We start from the raw sequence: 15,464 nt of genomic DNA on the forward strand, positions 1-15,464 counted from the left end.
TGCAAGGCCTTACGTGGACGGACCTAAGATAGACGGAGGGAAGAAAGATGGGTTGATCGGCTATGGGCCTGTTGGACCTCTTAATCGGAATACTTTGGCCCATTCTCGAAAAGCCCTAAACAGAGTCCTTGCGCAATCTGGATTCTAGAATTTTCATATATTGGTGAAGATCTTCCCTATAAGGAGAAGATTTGTCCACCACGTTTCGGACTCTAAAAAAAGATGATTTCTATAAGGAAAGGACTTCGACTCCAAGCAAAAGAGGGAAAACTTTCGACTACTATAAAAGCCTCAATACTCTCACCAATAAAGGTACGCATTATTTACCCTCTCTAGCACTCAAGAGTTGTGAAAATTTTTTCTGACTTAACCTTCGGAGGGCATTTGGCCGGCACCACACCGGTGCTCTTTGATAGGCTTTCTTCTTTGTATTGTGTAGGTTCACGTTCGAGCGCGAAGGCATCGTGTGGCTCACTGGTGAATTTCTCAGCTTCATCAGACCCAAAAACTTGCATTGTTGAATTTGACTTCCTAGACTGGAACTTCTTTATCATATCGCTGCATGACAACCAAATGCTAATCAAAGCTCCATGGTTTGCTTGATAGGATTCTATCAACATCCGCCTTGTTATCAAAAGTGAAAAGTATTATATGCTCATCGTAGTTTTGAATCTTGAAACCATTGCGAGACCTCCATAAAGGATTGAAGGTTTTTGCAATGGCATCAATGTTTAGGACTCTCTTTGTAAGAAATTTTGCAATGATGGAGAACTCCAAGGAGCAATCTTCATTGGTTAGACTGAATCTAGGACCCTCCCTATCGGACAAAGTGAGACGACTCCAGTTTTGAGTTAGAGCTTCCATAGTTCCCATAAAGCAAAAGCTGACCAACTCTTTTTTCTGTTTCCCAAACCCTTGAGAAAAAACCACTAGCCTACGAGTACGCTTGATACTCCAAGGAACACATACTGCAGGAACACATACTGCGCACCTTCACAACGAAGGGACCACCACAATTCTACTAAGCAAAAGAGAGTTGGAACCTAACTTCAGTTGCTATAGAGAAATCTCGTAAAGTTATTATAAAATGTGATAAAATTTATGATTTTATTTAACAAAATTAATGCATTTCTGGCCCTCTAAGAACAACTTTTCATTGTTAGATTTTAGATTTTACACATACTCTTTTGTGATCCTAACAAATTATGCCATTAAGAAAAAAAAATTAAGATGTTATAAAACTATAGATTTACTACTCAAAATGATGTTATACCCTTTTTTTTTTTATAGTTTCAATAGAATGTCAATCTATTGTGTTTGTTACACAATGGTTACTTTTTATCATTAGACCTAAACTCTTATTTTAAAAGATTAAAAGAAATATTAAATTTAATAGAATAAAAGACGGATTAAATCTATTTTCCAATAGCGATTAGTATACTATATACTACAAGTTGAGCTTAGCAGCTGATGTTATACCAAATGGCTTCATCGATTTCTCGTATTGTTTAATTTTATGAGGTTTGTGATATTTTTTTGTAGATGTTGACTTGAAAATAATTGACCAATCCTTATTAAAAATTTGCAATACCTTTTTATTTTTTATTTTTTTATATTATTATTTAAGGGGCTTTTTCTATTTGGATTACTCATTTTTTAGTTAAAAAATGCCCCTACACCCTTATGTTTAAGTAGAGACAAAATTAGAGGACAATCCGGTAAAAATACAACTCTAACTCCCACTAAAATATTGCCTAGAAAATATGACCACTTTCTTATTATTTTTCAAATTAATTTATTCACTTATAAATTAGATTTTTAAAATAAAAATTATATATATAAAATAAAAAACACAATTTTTATTTTACAAAATAGGACCACTAAAAAAAAGGCATTATCGCATGCACGAAGCGCATATGATAAGGCTAGTTTTAATTTATAAATTTATAAATTTTTATGAACTTATTACAATACGTGGTTCTTTTGATAAAATATGATATGGAGTCTAGTGTCCATAAAGTTTGATCGGGCCTCATCCATCAAACCAGTCATTTGGTCTTGGGCCTCATAAGAAAACCCGGCCCATTACCACTCTTCTTCCCCTCTCTCTCAGTCTCTTCGGTGCTGAAATTGCAAACAAGCGGGCATCAATGCAAAGGGTTTTAGCCGGGTAAGCATTTCCAATACCCAAAACCCCTAAAAAAAAATTTCTTATTCTTTACTTTCCTAATTACTCAGTTGCCCCACGAAAACTCAATGATTAATTGTAGGAAATTGAACCCTAGAACTCTCTATTCACTCACTAGAAACCCTACTTCTAGCTGTACCTCTTCATTTCACTCTTTCAATTCAATAACCCCTAATTTGTACACAATTGAACTGTATTCATGTTGCAAAAGCTTCAGTTTTTTGAGCTCTATAATGGGTTTCAGTTCAATTTCCCAAAAGCTTTCTATACCAAAAGACCCTAATTTTGTCAACCTTAGTTTTAGTAGAAATTACTGTTCTGGAAAGAACGGTGATGATGGGTCTGGGGAGTGGACTGAGGAAATAGAGTATTTAGATGAATCAGGGAGTGTTATTTACAGTGGGAAAGGTGTGAGGTCAGTTGAGCCTGGTGTTGATGACCATGTGATGGTGGGTGGGATAAAGAAGCCATTTTTGAATGCCTCAGCGGTTGCTAAGATTGTTGAGGTTGTGAAGAGGTGGAAATGGGGACCTGAGTTGGAGACCCAGTTGGATAAACTCCAATTTGTACCAACTATGACTCACATTACTCAAGCCTTGAAGGTTGTTAAAGATAGTGATGCTTGTTTGAGTTTGTTTAGATGGGCTAGGAGGCAGTCGTGGTATTTGCCAAATGATGAGTGTTATGCGATGCTGTTTGATGGGTTAAACCAAAATAGAGATTTTGATGGAATCCAATTGTTGTTTGATGAAATGGTTGGTGATTCTAGTAATAATGGGATTTCATCATTTACTGCATATAATCGGGTTATTCAGTATTTGGCTAAAGCTGAGAAATTGGAGGTGTCATTTTGTTGTTTTAAGAAGGTTCAGGATTCAGGTTGTAAAATTGATGTCCAAACATATAACTCTCTTATTACATTGTTTTTGAATAAGGGTTTGCCTTATAAGGCATTTGAGATATATGGAAGCATGGAAGCAGCAGGGTGTTTGTTGGATGGGTCAACTTATGAGTTGATGATACCAAGTTTGGCGAAATCAGGCCGTCTTGATGCTGCTTTCAAGCTCTTCCAAGAGATGAAAGAGAGGAATTTTCGGCCTGGCTTCAATGTCTTCTCGTCGCTTGTTGATTCAATGGGCAAAGCTGGGAGATTGGACACCTCAATGAAGGTGTACATGGAAATGCAGGGTTATGGGCTCCGATCATCTGCTACAATGTATGTTTCTTTGATTGAGTCATATGTGAAGGCCGGGAAGTTAGATACTGCTCTTAGGCTTTGGGATGAGATGAAGAAAACAGGGTTTAGGCCTAACTTTGGGTTGTACACATTGATTGTTGAGTCGCACGCAAAATCAGGGAAGCTTGATATTGCGATGTCTGCCTTTAAAGATATGGAGAAGGCTGGATTTTTACCAACCCCATCTACATATTCTTGTCTCTTGGAAATGCATGCAGCCACTGGACAAGTAGATTCTGCCATGAAGCTCTATAACTCGATGACAAATGCAGGTATGAGACCAGGTTTAAGTACTTATACTGCCCTATTGACGCTTTTGGCTAACAAGAAGCTTGTGGATGTGGCTGCCAAAATTTTACTTGAAATGAAGGCCATGGGGTATTCTGTTGATGTGAGTGCTAGTGATGTTTTGATGGTGTATATCAAGGATGGTTCTGTTGATCTTGCTTTGAGATGGTTACGCTTCATGGGCTCATCAGGTATTAGAACAAATAATTTTATAATCAGACAGTTGTTTGAATCATGTATGAAGAATGGTTTGTATGAGTCAGCCAAACCTCTCCTTGAAACATATGTGAGCTCTGCAGCAAAAGTTGATCTCATACTATACACATCAATTCTAGCGCATCTTGTGAGATGCCAGGAGGAGGAGAATGAGAAGCATTTGATGTCTATTCTTAGTGCTACCAAACATAGGGCACACCCTTTCATGTGTGGACTCTTCACAGGCCCAGAGCAGAGGAAACAACCAGTTTTATCTTTTGTGAGGGAATTCTTTCAGAGCATTGATTATGAGTTGGAAGAGGGAGCTGCAAGGTACTTTGTCAATGTTCTTCTCAACTATCTTGTTCTTATGGGGCAGATAAACCGAGCTCGATGTGTTTGGAAGGTTGCCTATGAGAATAAGCTTTTCCCAAAGGCAATAGTCTTTGATCAACATATTGCTTGGTCCCTTGATGTTAGAAACTTGTCGGTGGGAGCTGCTCTTATAGCAGTTGCACACACCCTCCATAGATTCAGAAAACGCATGTTGTATTATGGTGCTGTCCCAAGACGCATTAAATTGGTTACAGGTCCTACCTTGAAGATTGTGGTCGCACAGATGTTGAGTTCAGTAGAATCTCCTTTTGAGGTCAGTAAGGTGGTTCTAAGAGCCCCTGGAGATTCTGTCATGGAGTGGTTTAAGAAACCAATTGTTCAACAATTTCTTCTAAATGAGATTCCATCAAGGTCTGATATCCTCCTGCACAAGCTGAACACACTTTTTCCCAGTTCAGCGCCTGAAATTAGATCTATGTCTCCTCCCAAGCCTCTAATTGCAAGGAGGGCAATGTAAACATATCTGATATCAGCTCTTCTTCTTTGTAATTAATTTCCTTCTTTGTTCTTTTGCTTTTCTCTTTTTTGTAACCTTTGATTTGCTTTGTGCCTTTTTTGCATAAAGCAGCTTTTTGAATATACATCTTTCTTACTTATAAAAAAATAAACATATCTGATATCAGTTATAGGCGTTGTATTTGTGAAATGGAACTGTAAGTTGTTATATCTTATAGTGGTGTGTTCTTTCTACCTTGGGTCTCTTATTTCATATTGATGAGACATGCATATAGGCCAAAAAATAAGTGGAAGTTTGGCAAAATAAATAACAAATGATAAAAATTCAAAGAAGAAGTGTTAATCTCATGATTGAGTCATTGACAAACATTTACACATTGAGTTGTATTTTGAAAATTCATGTTATTTCTGAAACTCAGATTGTTCTAATATCAATGAAACTTGAACTTTGCTTTTAGTGGCTTTCAATCTTCTTCTTTTTTTTTTTTTCTTTTTTTTTTTTTTTTTTTTTTGGGATAAGTAAATAATATTATTGAAATTTGAAAAAAGTGTGACCCAATACACTAGCTGTATACAACAGGACATACAAAGAAAAGAAAAAAGGAAATCTGAAAAAGAAAGAACTTTGAAAATCTCAAGGAGGCCAAATAATCTAGGAACCCCACAATTGAAAATGATGTAGGCAGCATTATCCACTCATACAAGGACTTGAGGAATATATATTTCAGCTTGGTCATGCCAAGTTCTTTGCCTTCAAAGCACCTGGCATTACATTCCTTCCAAATGCACCAAATGGGATACAATAGAGCTGCTTGCCACACAGCCCCACTTAGTTACATTTCTGATTTCTCTGATAGTTGTTTGGCCGCTCAATAAGTTTGGGGATGCAGGTTCCTCCCTCCACACTTGTCTATAGTTTGCTATGTTTTTTTAGCTACATTTCTGATTTCTCTGATAGTTATTTGGTTGTTTTCAATTTTGATTTTTCTTCCTACAGTTTATATACTTGTCTTTGTATGGTTGACAGTCTTGAAAGGTTGTGAATTAATTGGCACTTCAGGAAGGAGATCAAAAGTGTATTGGATGAAACGTACAGGTAATGTCATTTTTAGGTGATTGCACCAATTGTGGTGTGATAGATAGTCACTTTGAAGATTAATAAATTCATACCATTCTCTTCAATTAATTTTTCAAGCCAGAAATTAGTTTGAGTCTGTAGATTGCATATTAGTATTTGTTTATTGGGAGAGATGATATTTACCAACAAGCAGATATTGGCTGCAGGGTGAGCACTGAGGAGGATATATTCTTAGATACTGCCACCTATGCAATGGCGTTTCGGGTACTACGTGTTAATGGATATGATGTTTCTTCAGGTATTTTCTGAAATAGGAGACAGCATACATGATTTTGATTGTTTAGGTAAGTTTTAATATCTTTATCCTGTTTTGTAGATCCATTTACCTGACTTTCAGAAGATCATTTCTCCAGTTCCCCCGGAGGATATGTGAAGACATTGGTGCTGTCTTGGGATTATTTAGGGCGTCTGAAATCGTCGTACATTCTGATGAATTTCTTCTGGAGAAACAAACTTTCTGGACCAGTCATTTTCTGATATAAGAATTATCCAATGGTTCAATTCATGCAGATGGATGAAATATATATGTTGGCCAACAGGTAATTTCCTGCAATAAAACCCTTTTTCACTGATTCAGTGATGCTTGACTGTATAATCCACAGTTAATTGCCCGAAGACTACAACCTTTGATTGTTTCAGGTGGACGATGCTCTTAAGTTTCCTTACCATGCAAATATGGATTGTCTATCAAACAGGAGAGCCGTTGAGCATTACAATAAAAGAAATACAAGGATTTTAAAAAATGCATATAGGTAAACCTATGGTGGTTTTTTGCCCTTCATTCTTTTATTTATGGAATATGGAGATTTTAATTCTGCTAAAGAATTAGCCATTTTTAGTGGAATATTTTATTTATCTTTGTATTCTTCTTATGTAGTTCTTTAAATACTGGCAATGAAGATTTCCTAAAACCGGCAGTACAAGACTTCAACATGTGCATATCTTTGTGTAGTTTCAACTGTCTTGATATCATGACTGGCATTTTATTGAAATTTTTATTATAGCAGGGTCAAAGGTTGGCACGTGCAACAGGATAAAAAATCAACTAGAAGCAACTCCGTTTGTTGGCAAAAAATCATTTTAATCTGGAATCACTGGTTTTCCTTGTTACTAGTGGATAGTGATTGTTACTTGACCATGGTGTCAAGAAAAATCAATTAAATTGTTGGTCATTGAGATATCTTCTTGCTTCAACTAATGCAAGGAAGTGTAATATCATCTTTTGTTTGTACAATTTAACATTCTCATGTAAGCCGGTGGGTTATAGTCTTATAGAGAGCAGATTAGACAAGCTAAAGCCTACTGTTACTTCTCTGTTGCAGCAACCTTTTCTTCCCTGAACTTTCTGATCCTCAAAAAAATAAAACGAAAATCAGTCCCGCATTTTTTATTGATTAAGCTTTTTTTTTTTTTTAAAAGTTGTTATTGATGAAGCTATGAACTTCTCGTTGTTGATAATTTGGTGATTGACATTGGCATAATCTGTGTTTGGTTGGCCAAAACGGGTCTATCAAAAAGGGATCCTCTTTAGGGCAAGTAAAGGAATGCCTTTGTCTGCAGTGTCCTTTCTCTTTCACATTAGATAATATTGATTATATTAATATATAAATGAAATACAAAAAAACATGCTAAGAAATCTACCATTACTTTTGGACTACTTGTAAAATTTGAAAAGTATTCTGTAGCAGTGTCGTTAGGTTCTCTTTTTACCATCCTATAGCTGAATATAAAACCAAGGGAACAAAAATTTTAATACTCAATAGAAATTATGTTCTTATGATTTAAATTGTTTGTCTTTTCATAATATACACAAAGTGTGGTTTGAATAGTGTAGTCTGCTGTTGAGATTCTGAAGATAACATTTTCATGTCAATGAAGTTGCAAATATCAACTCTGGTGAAGAACATATTTTACAGAATTTAGACCTTGAAGAAGTTGGGGATCCAGCAAATCAGGTACATGTGATTATATTTTAGGGATCCCCTTGCATTGCACCGCCCTGCTTGGTTGTGACCATTATTTGATATATAAATTGGGAACACATTTGATGATGTATTATCTAGTCCAGCTATTTCTCTATTGCAATCGACAATATAAATATCTGTACAATGGTTGTATTGTATGAAATGAAGCTACCACCCATTATGGGTGCATTTGATTTCAACATGTAACTTGGACCATCATTGCAGTAGATTTCAGTCAAATTTAATATCTAGGCAGGGAACCCAAAAAAAGAAAGAAAAAGAACTGTCCTGCATGATTTGAGATACAGAGTGTTGGCTAGGAAGAGGGTTAAAAAGATCAATTCAAGACAGTTTTGACTTTTGAGTAGCCAAGAGCATCGTAGCTCAGTGGCCTTGCCTGTCTCCTCTATGAAGAAAACCAAGGTTCAAATCCCCCCTACCCCACTTATTGTAACAATTGAATTATCCAAAAAGAAAAAACAAAAGACAGTTTNTTGAGAGAAAAGAGTCAATTTGATGGCAAGCAGTGTGTTCTGTCTATACTCTGTATTGAGAGAAAAAATAGAAAGAAAAAAAAATGAATACACCATTAGAACACACCTAGACTTTATTGGCTAGGCTAGTAGGCTAGTTGTACATGTGTCACATGATTCACTTGTTCAGTTGTTTCTGCGTTTTTAAGTCCAAGAGAGAACTACAGGTATTGGGGGTGATCTTTTTCTTTTCTTTTCTCCCCACACCCACCCACCCCACAAAAAAAAAAAAAAAAAAAACTTTAGGCTGCATAACATGATAGTTCTCCACCGACCATAAACTCCTTAATCTCAAACTCTTCCCAATCAATATGAAAAGATTGAATCATAAGCTTTGGTACAACTCAGAAAAATTACAAACTAACCAGCAGTTGGAGTAAGATTAGTTTTCATTTTTTTCAGAAAAATTACAAACTAGATTAACCAGCAGTTGGAGTAAGATTAGTTTTCAATTTTTTTTTTTTTTTTTTTTGTTTTTGGGATAGATAATCAGAGTAATATTATTGATGAATAGAGAAAGGAAAAATAAAAGTTGTTGTTCATGATGATGAACACAGGAAAACATAAACAAACAACCAAAGAAAGAGAAATCAAGAAGCTACTCTAAGATTAGTTTTCATTCTTTCAGCAAAAGGGGGGGATGTTATGTGTATTATTTTCGTTAGTATTGGATTAGTAATGTTATAGTCTGTTGATGGAATTTCTAAGTTAGATTAGATTATGAGTTTGTTTTAATAGATTCAAATAAATTAATTTGGATTATATATGATGAGTTATGACTAACTTTATTAAAAAATAAAAAGAAGTTTGGATTTATCTTTATCTAGCTATAATCAACCTTTTATAAATTTAGACATTGACCATGAATAAAGATGAATAATGATTTCTGGAACTACATATTGTTCATTAATCTAAGCTGAAACAAAGAGGCCTGAGGTTACTTTATATATTTTTATTAACCAAAATATAAAAAAGTATTAAAAAAAAAAAGTCCCAGAATATTTCGTCCACCTCTAGCAAACCAATTCATCACTGAATCCATTATACGTAAGCTTTTAGCAGCAGCTTACCTCAAGACAATCAAAACTGTTTGCCATCAAATGGTCCTCTCTCCGTTTGAGTTCTTCAAGGTTAAATTTGATGTTGTCATCAGATTCACATGTAATTACAATCAAGGGATTAAATAGTTTGTCGAAACCATGTAGGTTACTTTTGCAGCGTAGTCAGCCAAGTACCAGCTCTCAACTTTGGAAAAATATACCATACATTAAATGCATGATATACCACCTCCTCAACTCTCAAAGTACTTGAGGGTACTTAAGGGTGGTGCAGCCACGTTGGTCGTGAACAGACAATATTCATGAACTTGGAAAGCATCATCCTAGGAAGGAATTCTTCATCTTCTTCTTCTTCTTTTTCTTTAATATTTTTTTGAGAAAATCCCAGGAAGGAAATGCAATTCACTACTAAAAATGGGGGGACTCTGACTATATAATATAGTCAATTTATTCTTTGAGCCAATCCTTAAGATATCATTGTAGTTTTATGTTATTATATTATTATTATTATTATTTTTTTTTTTGTAGAAAGTTATTATTTTATTAGAATAATATATACATCAATTAAAGCAGATTCTTTTGAGTTATTTTTTAAACTACCAAGTGTTTGTTTGGACAAGTTAAAAATTTCAGTTTATTTGCAATTTTAACTTATTTTTGGTATTATTCATGAGTCATACTATATTATTCAGCTAACTTTTATACTTATCTACAGTACTTTCAACAAAAAGTTTTCAGTTTCAGTTAAATAAGTTGTTCCCAAACAGACACTAAGAAATAACAGGCATAAGGTATAATATTCTGTTATATAAACCTAAACCGTCCTATCCAAAAAAAAAAAAAAACTATTTATGTTCATCTTGAACAAAATTTAGTTACAAAATTGGTTGTAACTTTAGGATAGAACCTTATTTAGTATCTTTTTATCGGGGTGAATTTTGACAAATCTACTATTGGATTACAATCTTCTTCTTATATTTTTCATGCTTACAGAATTTCTAGAAAATTAAAGATCAATAGTTATGTTATCAATAATTTGTTTAAATTAAAGTTTTTGTAGTTTAAAATTATGTATAAAATATAAACTTATAGATCATATAATAAATAACATCTTGACACAAAATTTGACATGTATATTAAGAGCATAATAAACATATAATTCAACGGTTAAATTTTTTAAATATGTAGTAATATTTATTTTATTGACTAAGGCTATAGTTTTAAGTTATAATCAATTTTATAACTAAACTTTGTGCTAAATTTTTTCCCTAGAGTCCACTTTAGCTTCACACGTGATGCGGATACACTGTCCAGTATGGTCACAAGGTCTTTGTAGTCCACCACAACAGAAATCAAACTCAGGGTCCATTTGTTTCAAGTTAAGCCTATAACAGACTATACCCAATTCTTATATACCATGTTAAGCCTTTAACGGGCTGTTCATGATTATGCTATATTCATCAGAAATTTATTTATAGGAAGATATTAAAAAAAAAAAAACTAATTTTTGACAACTTTTTTATTTAAATTTATCATAAAAGTGATATTAAAATTTTATTAAAATAATTCATTAATAAGTAATCTAAGGGCACTCATTAAGCAAATGTTATTATTAATAGTAATACTCAATTTACAAATTGAGAAACCGATATTAAGGAGGTAGATGAATTCACAAAGTGAAAGGTGCATAGTTTTTTTTTTTTCCTAGCTAAGACAAGATCCACTAAAACTAAAAGGAAGCCAAATCCATCTTCCATGCACCAAAAATAGACTAAGGCAAAGAAGAAATATTACAACAATAACTTAGGTTGAGGGGAGAGACAGCCTTAGCCAAGGCATGAGTAACTTATAATTTAACTCCCTTTTAACCTAAGAGAAAGAGCAACTTAGAAAAGAACTATAATTGGAGTTAGGGGCAATATAGTTCCACACCTAGAAAAGAAAGCTATATTAGGTGCAAATCTTTATAACATTATATTGCTTTTTTTTTTTTCAAACAAAACAAAGTTTTGTAGGTCCTACTTAAAACCCATACTTTTTTTCCTTACCACATGTTCTCAAGCACTAGAATTTTTTTCCCGAGTGCTTTTCTTAGGTCAATTTGTTCTTTGAATGAGGTAACCCCACATAATAATCAAACTAAAACCTTAGCTTTCCTTAATTTTTTTCTCTTCTATTTTAACTTTTTCACAATTTCAATTTTGAAACACTTTAGGGTCTGTTTGGTAAGAGTATTTAAATATAATTTTTTGTTTTACAATCCATAAAAATGATGGGTCCTACATTTGAATTTATTGTTTGGCTAATATTTTCTAAATATAGTTTTCAAAAACTTCTATCCTATTTTCCTCGGCCCTCATTTGTGGGCCGGCTTCCCAAAAAAAAAAAAAAAAGAACATGATTTTGAAAACGGCTAAAAGGGTGTTTTCAGGATACAGAAAATGTTTTTAATGACATAGTTGTAAATAAATTGAAAACAGTGGACCCCACATATTTGTCTAAACTCTTTTATCTCTTAAATTAAGGGGCTTTTCTTTATCACAAAAAAAAAAAATATATATATATATATATATTCTCACACTTCATATTTAAAACTTATCATTAAAAAAAAAGGGGCTTTTCTTTATCACAAAAAAAAAAAATATATATATATATATATATTCTCACACTTCATATTTAAAACTTATCATTAAAAAAAAAATTGATGAGCTCTATTCACTTATCATTATTCACAAAAAAAAGAAAAAAAAGGTAATTTACAAATTTTACACGTTACTTTTTGTAAATATATTTTTTTTAAATCTCAAAAATAGAAATAATCTCCTAAACAATTTTTTTTTTTTAGTATTTTGAAAATTGTTCTTAAAAGTGGGAGCTAAACACGTAAAATATAAAAATTATTATCTAAAAACTAGTTTCAAGTTCAATTTTTAAAAAATTGTTTTTATACTGTTTTGATTTTTTTTTTTTTTAAAAAAAAAAACCACTCTTACCAATCAGGCCCTTATTTTTACTATAGAACCAAATTTTAACTACTTATTACTTAAAAGAATAGAGAAAGACAAGGTTAAATTTTACATAGCTTTTTAAGTGCATACAATGATACAAAGCCATAAAAATACAACTTTATAACACTTTTTGTTTTATTTATTTTAATAATATGAAATATATATTTGTAATCAATTGAGATTATAGAGAAACCAAATTATAATAATGATTTAAATTCAAATTCTAAACAAACTCATACCGATGTGTATTCTTTCAATCTTTCAATTGAGTAAATTAAACTACGTATGAACAAATAAATTAGAGTTTATATATTATTGCAAAGCACGCGTGATTACGCTATTTTTTATTTTTTATTTTGGATTTAGTGAAATAATATTTAAAAATGAGATAAAGATAGTGTCTTAATTTTTTGAATATTTTTTTATGTGAGAATTGATAAAAGTTTGAAAGTCTAAATCTTATAAACTTTTTTTAAAAATAATAAATTATTCTTTTGACCCGATTGTACTTTTAAATCTTAAATTATTTAACTAAAAGATATGAGTATTTTTAAGAATTTAAGAATCTGTGTGGAGATATTTTAGTAAGTAAAATGATAAAACTAATTTTGTTATTAGCAGTGTAGGCACTAGGGCTCAAAATTGTATATTGGGCCTTCGGCTTTGTCCGAGGAGGTTGACTAGTCCGAGGACCAATAAATAGTATTGAGAATGTCAAATTTAGAGTCCCATGAGTGAGATGCAAACGGAGAGACTGGAAAAGTTAGTTTGAGGAGTCTCACCTCTTCGGATGAGCAAAGCACAGATCAAATACATGTCCTATCATTCAAGGTGACCTTCTTGGATGTTCTGCTAGCAAGGACATGTATTGTGAGCGCACAAGAGGGATGAAAGCTCATAAATATCTAAGGAAAAGCTACTGCCACAACATTAAATGTTCTGTAACTAACTTTTTGGTTGCATTTATGTGGAGAATACCCCTAAACAGTGCTGCCTTGGCTATCACAACTTACAGAGAGTCAGGGAGGGTGTTCGATGGAACAAACACTCAAGTAGTGGCTTGGGTGATCAACAAATGGAGGGCCAAGATCATGAAGAGGGAGATATATAATGTAAGAGACCCCTGGAGGGAAGAGGATCGAAAATCCAAGAAAGAAATATTGTAGCAATCTAAAATCAGACTTGTAACCATACTTAAGAATATTTTATAAGAATCAATCTCTTCGGACATTGCCGATGACCTTTTTTCTTCAGTTCAAACTTGCTTATTTGCACTCTTTTATCATCAAGCCTACCTAACCTGTTGTTTGATTGGCTAAAACTCAGTTTTCTAACCCATTCTCTACAAATTCATTATTTTGGGCTTTTTAGGCCTAAGTCCATTCATACCTTGGGCTAGGAATTCAAATTTGGTCTTTACAAGTAGTATAAATAATTATTTATCTATTTTATTAATAACATCAATTAATAATATTTAGGTTAATTTTATTTTCAATCTTATCTTTTAATTTTGTCAATTTGAACTAAAATTTTGACTCACTACTAATTAAAGTAGAAAACTATAATTGAAAGATGTATGGTGACTTTTTCAAGTTCAACTATAATTTGGAGTAGAAAACTATTAGGATTCCAAAACAAAAAAAGAAAAAAAGAAAAGAAAAGAAAGTAAGTTACCTATTACATGACAGTAGTTCAATGCAGTAGGGTAGGGTAGTTTTAGAGATGGACAAATGAGTCATAAATAAGTCAAGAACATGGAAAGAGAAAGGGCACATAGATTTTTTTTTTTTTGGAGCAAAGGACACACAGATTTTAATATGCCATGGACAAAGGGACAAAATAAGAAGGCGCACACAAAAGGCTTAATTAAGATTAAGAAATTGCCCGCTAAACTGCTATATAAGACGACAAAATGAGAATGTATAATATGGACAACCTAATCTTAAACTCTTTTCTTTTTTTCTAACATAATCTAATCAGTACTCATTAGTTGTTTTTTTTTTTTTTTTTTTTTTTTGAGTAAAGTACTCATTACTCATTAGTTGTTGATGAGTCAGCACGGGACACGTGGGAATGCGGCGATTCGCGGTGCTACAAACTCAAACAAGACAAGAAAAGTTAAAGTTAAAGTACCGGTGTAAGAAATATTTTTATAAATTTTTTATGAAAAAAAATTAACTTTTTCAATAACCTTTTACGTATTTTAGTAATTAAAATTTTTTAAAAATAATTTTATTAATAATTATTCTAAAAAGGTAAATAAAATTTAGTAATTTTGATAAGGTTGGATGCACAGCCATTGTTCATCCAAATTTCCTATTTTTATAAATCTAAATTCAGTGGGTAGAATGCCATTATGTCATGCTCTCTCTATTTTTTATTTTTATTTTATAAAAATAAAGTAACTTTATTTTACATTGGTCACCTACCTATGGCTAGGTGGACTTTATTAATTATTACATTAGTTTTACTATTATTGGATCCGGATCAGATCAGGCACTGTATAAAATAACAGGGGACGATTCAGGATGATGTGGAATGGATAAGGACCATCAGCGTTGGTTTGTGTAATATATATATATATATATATATATTTTTTTTTTTCAGTTTTTATTTGTTTGTTGTTTTTATAATCCTTTTTAAAATAAATTATTGTGAGAATTAATATAATCAATATTTCCACACTAAAATATAATAAAAAAAATTTTAAATTTATTTATTTAATAAAATTTATAAAATTTGTAATATCACTTATTTTTATATAATTTTTTCATATACTCATTTACAATACATTTCCATTATGGAAAGAATTAATATATGTATAGACTCGTATCTATGAGGTGCTAATGTGAGATACGTGTTAAAACGAGTGGTTTATATAATTTTTGGCATATCAAGTTGTGAATTGTCAAGAGGTTCTATATTAAAAAATTAAAGTTTCAAATCAAATATTTTTCTTGTACTTTATCCCAAGACAAATAAAAAAAGTAATAAAATTTTTTT

The 15,464-nt window shown here is 32.3% G+C and overlaps 1 protein-coding gene and 1 long non-coding RNA gene across 3 annotated transcripts; both read left to right on the plus strand.

The window, feature by feature from the left end:
- Positions 1-2,116: 2,116 nt before the first annotated feature.
- On the plus strand, positions 2,117-4,991 carry LOC112039414 (pentatricopeptide repeat-containing protein At1g79490, mitochondrial). The gene has a single exon (XM_024072292.2). It carries the CDS (start codon positions 2,257-2,259, stop codon positions 4,759-4,761), a length of 2,505 nt encoding a protein of 834 aa, XP_023928060.1. The 5' UTR covers positions 2,117-2,256; the 3' UTR covers positions 4,762-4,991.
- Positions 4,992-5,784: 793 nt separating this feature from the next.
- LOC136064036 (uncharacterized) lies at positions 5,785-7,206 on the plus strand. 2 transcript variants are annotated; one of them, XR_010625684.1, is made up of 5 exons: positions 5,785-5,856; positions 6,045-6,136; positions 6,215-6,437; positions 6,538-6,650; positions 6,906-7,206. It is a non-coding gene; the product is annotated as an uncharacterized LOC136064036 (long non-coding RNA). The 2 variants fall into 2 exon arrangements; XR_010625683.1 differs by having other exon boundaries at positions 6,538-7,206.
- The last annotated feature ends 8,258 nt before the right edge of the window (positions 7,207-15,464 follow it).

This window comes from Quercus suber, unplaced genomic scaffold (assembly GCF_002906115.3).
Source record: "Quercus suber isolate HL8 unplaced genomic scaffold, Cork oak 2.0 scaffold_613, whole genome shotgun sequence".
Taxonomy (NCBI): domain Eukaryota; kingdom Viridiplantae; phylum Streptophyta; class Magnoliopsida; order Fagales; family Fagaceae; genus Quercus; species Quercus suber.